We start from the raw sequence: 8,797 nt of genomic DNA, 5'->3' as shown, positions 1-8,797 counted from the left end.
AGCTAAGCTAAAGGGCAAGACAAACAACCTTCTTTCATACTTTTGGTTGTTTCGGATAAGGTTGCTGATGGGTTATAAATAATTTATTAAAAAAAATTAAGATTCTTATATATTTTTTTAAAATTTATTTTAGTAAATTTATAACATAAATTATTACATAAAAATATTAAATAAATATTTATCTGAATCCACCCTATATCCTTTACATGGTCAAAGAAATGTTTATAAATTGACAAAATCAATCATTGCCAATTGTTATCCCTTCAAATATAAAACAACCAATTTTGTTATATATAAAAATTCAGTTTCTTTCATGAAAATGAAAACTGTCTTTATTGAACCATATTGGTGTTTCCCTCACTCTGGAACTTTGTGTTTATGATCAACATATCTATTTTTGGTTAAAATATAAACAATTTAATTTTTTTTTTTCGTTTGTGAACATTCCTTCCATTTCTAAATGTTAACGGCATTTTCATTTTTTGGAACCTTTACTCGTCTACTTTTTCTTTTCTTACAACTTAACGCATGTCATTTTTAAAACATAATACTAAACTAATTGAAATTTTACCAACAGATTTTAAACTATAATACTAAATTTATTGTAATTTTATTTACGAGCATTTTTTTTTAAATTATATACTTTGAAATTTTAATAAATTACCTATGAATATTTTTATTGACAATAATTTAAAATATGAATTATTTCGTATTATCTACCTTTTATATTTATTTATATAATAATTGAATAATCAATTAAAGTAATATTAAGTTAAAAACTTATGAAATAATAGTCAAATAATAAACGAATGTAATAAGTAAATAGTGTATCATAACAAGTTATATATAAAGTATAATAAATGTAAAAATATTCAAAATATAAAAATAAAAAATAGATAATGATTAGCTAAATTTATGGTCGTGGGAGGCCGTATCATCATCATTTGACCCATCAAAGTTATTGCATCATCAAAATGGGTTGGAGAGGCATCTTAAGAGAACTTCTTACTAGGATTTAAAGATTTTGAAGCTTGCATGTCTTTACTCTTTGTCACCCTCATGAAAAAGGATCTTTTATGCATATTATACAAGTAAATTTTTTTACAATACATGTTAATATTATATTTTAAAATTAAATATTAATATCTATTTAATGACTTTCTTTGATATTTATATGAGTAATGTTTATTATTAAGAAATTATACTAAAAATATGAAAATTTAAGATATTAACAAAAATATTTTAGTAGTATTTTATAAATATAAAATTATTCATATTCCAAAAAAAAAACAATAAAAGAAAGAAAACAAAACTTAACTCTGATGATTTATCTAATTCAATAGACATTCCTAATTTTGATAGTCGAAGTTAGAACATTTTAAAATTTTAATGTAATAATTGGAAGAGATATGTTAATTAGTAAGAATTAGTTAAAATATTTCCTTAAATAAAGTATTGTCACTAATGCTTTGTCTCAAAGATAACTGTTTTATTAAAATATATTCTTGTTAGTTCATAATTGTTACGCCTTATAAAACCATACCATAATTAACGAATTCAGTGATTTAAACCAAAAAACAATCTAAATTGACACTTAAAAGTCTAATCTGATCCAAATCGATTAAATCTGACATAGTTTAGTTCGAATAATAGGTTAACACTACACCAACTTGTACATCTAATATCATATTCGATTAATTTGTTCACTTTAAAAAATAAAAATATACCCTCACATGCTATAAAATGCATTTTGAATTGAAACTTATTTTGAATTTGTATAATTATGTTGAAATTACGTGTAAAGAAATATTTGAATGAAAAAAATAACAGTTTTTTTTTTGTTTTCTTATACGTTTTTTGTTTTAGATTATTTAATTAGACAATTTGATGATACAAATCAAACCAACCTATTTGTGTTTGGTTTGAATTTTAATTTTTTTTTATATAAATCTGAACCAAATTAAACCAATCCATTTTGATCATTCAGATTATTTGTTTTTCCAAATCTAAACCAAACTAGTCTGTGAACACCTCTAATTAAAATAAATCAAAAACTCTCACCAATAAAAATAACTTCTCACAAAAAAAAGCAATTAGTTTGAAATCTTGCATCAATAGAACACATATTTTAACAACGAAAATATTACATTCAATTTCAAAATTTTTATCAAAATTAGACGAGCAAAGCATACACTTGTCTATTTGTCTTTCTAAAAAATTAAAAGTTTTTTTATGCATATCTTTGCACCTTGAACATGACATTTCTATTAACAAGACCATTCAAGAGTTTCAATAAGAGAACTAAAATTTCTCACAAACTTTATATAAAAACTTGCTAAATAATAAAAATTTGTTATTTTATTTATATTTTTAGATGGAGAATGTTCTCTAAATGTCTATAACTTTTATTCATCAACAAAAATTTTGTTAAAAGTTACAACAAATCCAAAAGATACAAAAATTTCCTTACAAACAATTTTTTTAAAAATTAGCATACTACTTAAATTTTTTTTATCAAAACAACAAAATAACGTGCAAATGTTTAACATTGATCATTAAAAATTTGCTCTAACTAAAATATTATCAAAGTAGATTGCAACAAATTGTTTTTATGAACAATGCAAAACATCATTCATTAATCTAATAGCAATGGGTGTATTAATTAAACCACATGACATCATTAATTATTCATATAAACTATATATTTTTTTAAATAATTTTCAATTCATTGTATTAATCTAAGTATCAATTCTTTAAATCAATTTTAAAAAACACACTAGATTCAATTTATCAAGCAAATCATCCATCAAAAAAATAAGATATTTATACTATACGATAGTTTTATTAATGAGTGAAATACTTGTTATATTTTTATATCTATATTGTGATAACTACTTTTTTAATAAAAAATATTAAATATTTAAATTTAACTATAAAGGTTAAAGTTAAAAAAAATTATATTTTAAGTTGTAGAATGTTAAAAACTAAAATTATTAGTTTTCTTATTTTGGTTTAAATTTGTTATAGTTTTAATTTTTAATATCAAATTTTAAATTTCAAGCTATAAAAATCACTTATTATATATTTGAATTAATTTATTAGAGAATAAGAATGATTAGTAATAATAACAATGACAATTATGATTAAGTTTTGATGACTTTTGACAGTGTTATTGTAGTTAGTTAGGAGTAAAGTTATACTCAAGAGTTACACTCAACTAAGAGCGGCCATAATTTTTTATATGCAAGGTAAACAAAATTAATAATTTATTCAAATTTACTATGTCATTTATACATTTTTTACTTTGTTTAAGTTATCTTTTAACAAAATCTTACTATACAATAATAATGAAAAAATTTATTAATAAGATAATTTAATTACATTTATTTTAATATATGTTTACAATCTTACATGAGATTATATATATATATATATTTTATTTTTTTTCATATGCATCTTATAATATGAATTTGTATATAGGGATGAAAATAAAGTAAGTTATGATTTACATAAGTATGAACTATTTAATAATTTTTAAACTTCAGTTTAATCTATTATTTATTAAAGATTTTTTATTAAGTTTAGTTTTATTTTTTTAAAAACTTGATTTGGTCTATTAAACTTTTTCATAACTTACTTTATATTGAAATCTTTAATACTTTATTAAGCCTCTTATAAATAAGTTATTAAATAATTTAATAGATATGTCTCTGTAAAGGCTATAAAAACATATGTCTAAATAAGTTAAAAAATATTAACAATAAAATTATATCTTTTTATTTATCACTTTTAAATCATATATTTGATTTAAATAAATAAATTACGAATCATATAACAAACACAACTATAAATTAACATCTCTAACTCTTAAAAAGATGATCAGATTTTCTAAGTTAAGATTTTAATCATTTTAAAATTTAATTTATTTAATATAATATTACATGATAATATTTACATATAATTATTTAGTATATTATTATAAATTTTATGAGTTTTAAATAGGTTATTTTATTTGGTCTAATAAGTTTTTTTTAACATTTAAATTTAATATATTTAATTATTTAAAAAGTTTAAATTAAGTTTATTACTTAAATAAAATAAGTCAAGTTAAGTTGTAGGTCCTATCAGATACTTTAACATATTTTTTATTTTTATTTGTAAACTTTTTTTTTATTGTAGTAATATTAATTAAATCAAAATTATTTTCCCAACTTATTGTGCAAACATATTGCAATATATTATATACAAACTTATAATTTGTAAGCATCTAAAAAACTTTTAAACTTGATTTATTCTTTTCTTTTTCTAAACTAATACCTTATATGTAAAATAATTATTTATTATTTATATATTAAATTATATAATTGTAATAAATAAATTATTTTTCTGTTGATAGTGATACTTATTCGATTCAAATAAGATTGTATTTAATAAATGATACATATAATTAAAAAAATACTTTTTTATTTAATAATATACTTCTCTTACTTCAATGATCTAACTTTATTATTGATAACAATAATTATAGTAATAATCGTGATACTAATAATAATAGTAATAATTATAGACAATCATTTATAACTGATAATCATGATAGATAGTTGTAATAACAACAATGGTAAAAGCATTAACAATAACAATCAAAATAACTAAAAGATAACAATGATACTAGTTGTGTTAGCAACAATGATGAGAAAGAGAGTAATTGTGATAATAATAATTATAGTAGTAATGACATTAAAAATGATAGTAGCAATAATAATGATATGAAATGATGATAATGATAAAAAAAAGTAACATAAATATTTTGAAAAAAAAAAGATTGAATATGTTATTTTTATTGATAAAAATTAAAAATAAACAATTATTTTATTATGTTAAAAATTGAGTTAAGTTAATCTTAAAATTGAGTTAAAATTAATTTTACTAAAACACATTTTGTTTTGAAATTTTTGGAAAAAATATTACAAACTTTTAGTCGCTACAAATAAATATTAATTAATCCGATCTTATCTTTGAAATTGAGCTTTAATCCAATTCAGTTTGAGTTGTTGATGATGGTACATATTTATTTATTTATTTTAAAAAAAGTTATATTCATTGTAAAAATGTTCCTAACTAGGCCCATGAAGACGATTGTTGCTTTTGAACTCATATCTTCAAGTAAATCACTTATGAGCTACGAGTATATTCGTCTATTTTATGACTACTAATTAATGTGATCTTAATTGTTTAATATGAGCTTTAATCAAATTCATTTTTTTTTATTGTTATTAGTTTATACAATAAGGTTTGAACATAGAAGTTCCTGGTAAATAAACTAACCTTACACATATAAGTAAATAAAGTCTTATATTGTTGCATCTCTGAGCTTCAAATTCAGTATATATTGCTGAGACTTTATTACATATTTTTTCTTTTTTTAAAATGTTAAATTCATTATAAAAACGGCTCCGAACAATTTTTGTTCTTAGTCCCCACAAAGACAACTATTGTTTTTCAACTCATACCTTAGCACCCACTTACAATCTACGAGTTTGAACACGCCGCTGTACTTCTTCATTCTCTGTTCTTAAACGCTCTCATTCATGATTTTATTTTTTTAAGGGAATATCACTAGCTAAATTCAAATGTTCTCTAGAATAACGGTTTATTTTCAAAAATTTAAATTTAATACGATTTATATGAATGAAACTAAGAAAGAGTCATAAAAATGGGTGTAATTTTTTTTAATCTAATTTAATCTCAATTTGACCTAATCATGCACTTGAATATAATAAATGAGTTTATTATTAAAAATTTTCAAAATTTTACTTAAATAATATTTAATCACTTACCATTCAAATTAACGTTAGTTTTTAGATGCCAAGTAAATAGTTGTGTTAATTATATGAGTACACAATAATGCCATTTACCTAAGATAATAAAAATGTGAATAATAATAATACACGGAAATGGTCACCAAATAGTACAAATCACGAGAGATGTGTCACACTATTCATATTCCCAAACTTTGAGACATTTTAAAAGTTTGAAATATAATTTGGAATAATGAAAGAGGAAAGAAATTGTGATGTATGATATACGCATCTTGTTACAAAATTAGATGAAAGTAGTTAGCCCATTAAATTATGCGTAGCAACAAGGTCATGCATTAATGCCACCGCGTCGCGTGGAAGATTAATTTAGCGGTAGGGACACGGTGTTATTTCCCTCACCAAAAGTTACAAATGGCAAATTACGGGGACAAAGAAGTTGTTTTCTCGTACTTTAACATTCGACCATTTACCATAAATATCATACACGTGGCACCCACCGGAGCTGCCGAGGAAACCTGCAAGCGCTAGAAGAACGGTTCCGGTCTTTCGTCGTTTTCTGCAACCCAACGAGCCGTTAGATCAGAATCTAAACCATTCACACAAAGCCACACTCATTCTCTACGTCACTCTGAACCAACCTAACCTAACCTAACCATGGTTAGGTTTAACGCAATTATTAAAACACCCTTAACTTTCCCTTAATTACCACCATACCCTCTGTTAAGCCCCTATAAGACCAGCCTCCGAGACTCGCTAGGTTTGCCGAACTAGCTCCCCAAAGGGTACTTTGACGAAGAAAAGTACAAAAAGTCTCTTTTACCCTTTTTTTTCTCTTTCTCCTTTCCTCCTTCGTGTTCTTCTCTATCAATGGCCACTTCTTCAAGAACAAAATCAAGTGCACCTTCTAGTAGGTTCTGCTCGTATTCAACGTCTAACGCACCGTTTCATTCTTCTTCTTCATCCTTCTTCAACAAACCTCACTCTCACGCCCCTCACCGATCCACTTCCCCGACACGTGTCAACCTGTTCAACGCCTCGCCCCCTCCTTCTTCCGCGGTTCGGTTCTCAATCGACCGGTCCATATCTCCTAGCCGTACCGTTTCGAGCCACGTCATCGCCAGGAAGAATCACCACATCTCGGTCCAGAAGAAAACATGTATGTGTTCTCCTACGACGCATCCAGGTTCGTTCCGGTGCAGCCTCCACAAGAGTATCGGCGGGAACCACCACAGTTCCGGTTCGTTCCCGTCGAACCGGCTCAACATGCGTAGGTCCGCGATGAAGAACTCGCTGGTGAGAATCGGAGGAGTCGAAGGCGAGTGGGTGAAACGCGCCCTCACCGCGTTGATTCGTCCTTCTTCGCATCAGCAGAGGAGAAGAGCGGCGTTTGAACCGAGACCGAGTCGTCTTTGTACTGTGTCCAAGGCTGAGGAAGATCTGTGATTTTTTTTTTTTGTTCTTACAGGTTCGTTTTTTATCTGCCGGAAGTTTCTATTCTCCCCCGCCGGCCACAGAATCTGGCGAAATGGTTTTATCGTGATCGAGGTGTCTCCAGCTACGTTGCCGGAAAATTGGAATATTCCGGCGTAGATCTGAGAGACTGGACTCGGAGAATTGGTTTTTGTACATAACATTTGCTATGGAAGGAGAGTTTTGGACAATTTTACTTTTTAATTAAAAATCAAGTCAGAAAAAAAAACCTAAAAGGTTAATTAAAATGGAGATATAATATAATCTCAGGTTTAATTTAATTTAATTCGCATAATTTCGATCATCAGTATTCAAATTAATGAGTGGTGACTCCGTTGAGCTTGCCGTTAATGTCCATTTCAGTGTGCGTTGGGGGTTCCGTCGTTCGTTTGTTCGTCACGTCGTACGGTGCGTTTCCTTGCCGCCGTTGACTCTCCGTTATCTTTGGCCCAGTTGCTTTGCGTTTGGTGCAAGGTATTTTCTTTATTTTTGTTTCCTTTTATTTTTATGTATTTTTTATGTTTTATTTAATTTGTTTAATTGCGGTTTGGTTGTGCAGCTGTTAGGTACAAGGGCTATCTGAGACGAATGGATTCCAACTTTAAAATAAGGAAGGAGGAATTGACATATGACCCCTTGTTACGGCAGATAACCCTGGTTTTTAAAATAAAAGGAATTAAAAAAAATTGAACTTGAAAAATTGAATGAAACTGAGAAAACATAAAAAGATGAAAAGAAACACTTAATTATAAAGTGCCCCCTATTGCAAAATAAATTCCAAGTTGGAAACACCTAATTGGCTGAAAAATCTGAAAAGGACTGATATGATATATTGAATGTTATAATAGTAACTTGCCCTTTTCATGGGACAAAGACACCCAACTGCCCTATATGCTATTTGTGTGATTCCATGTAATTATAATTACATTTGGCAACTATTGAGAACACAAAAGAAGAAAAGGTGACGGGGAGATGGTCATGTACAGATTTCATTGCTTAACTAAAAAAATTCACGATGAAAAGGTAATTTTTATTTAAATTAAAAAATTATTTAAGCTAAAATCGTAACAAAAATTTAAAATTTTATATTTTATTTCTATAGACTAAAAAATTTGATAAATTTTTGGGAAATATTCTGGGGTTAAATTTTGTGATTGCTCATGTACACATGAATTTTTTTATGAACTTTTTAAAAGAAAAAATATAAGCAACATAAGACATAACAGTTAATAAAAATGAGAAGTTTCTTAATCCTTTCTAATTTCATTATATTTTTTTAAAAATAGACTCTTTAAGTAATGATTGTTATTTTATAAAGACCTAAAAATTTTAGATTATATAATACTGTAGCTGTTTTTTAATTTATTTTTTATGTAGTATTTATTATCATTTTCAATATTCTAATTCAATTTTAAATACTTAGCTCGAGTGATTTATTAAACAATATTTTTAAAATATTTAATAAAATGATATGTATAACAGTCTTTAATAATTAAATAGTTATTAAT

General features: G+C 25.8%; 1 protein-coding gene across 1 annotated transcript; it reads left to right on the top strand.

Moving 5' to 3' along the window:
* The first annotated feature begins 6,581 nt into the window (after nucleotides 1–6,581).
* LOC113847248 lies at nucleotides 6,582–7,999 on the top strand. Its single transcript, XM_027476231.1, has 2 exons — nucleotides 6,582–7,763; nucleotides 7,849–7,999. The coding sequence occupies exon 1, from the start codon at nucleotides 6,687–6,689 to the stop codon at nucleotides 7,260–7,262; it is 576 nt and encodes a 191-aa protein (XP_027332032.1). The 5' UTR covers nucleotides 6,582–6,686; the 3' UTR covers nucleotides 7,263–7,763; nucleotides 7,849–7,999.
* Nucleotides 8,000–8,797: the final 798 nt, after the last annotated feature.

The sequence above is a fragment of the Abrus precatorius genome, unplaced genomic scaffold, assembly GCF_003935025.1.
Source record: "Abrus precatorius isolate BTA unplaced genomic scaffold, Abrus_2018 Scaffold8, whole genome shotgun sequence".
NCBI classification, from domain to species: Eukaryota; Viridiplantae; Streptophyta; class Magnoliopsida; order Fabales; family Fabaceae; genus Abrus; species Abrus precatorius.
Note: the sequence above shows the minus strand (reverse complement) of the source record. Positions and strands in the feature narration are given on the sequence as shown.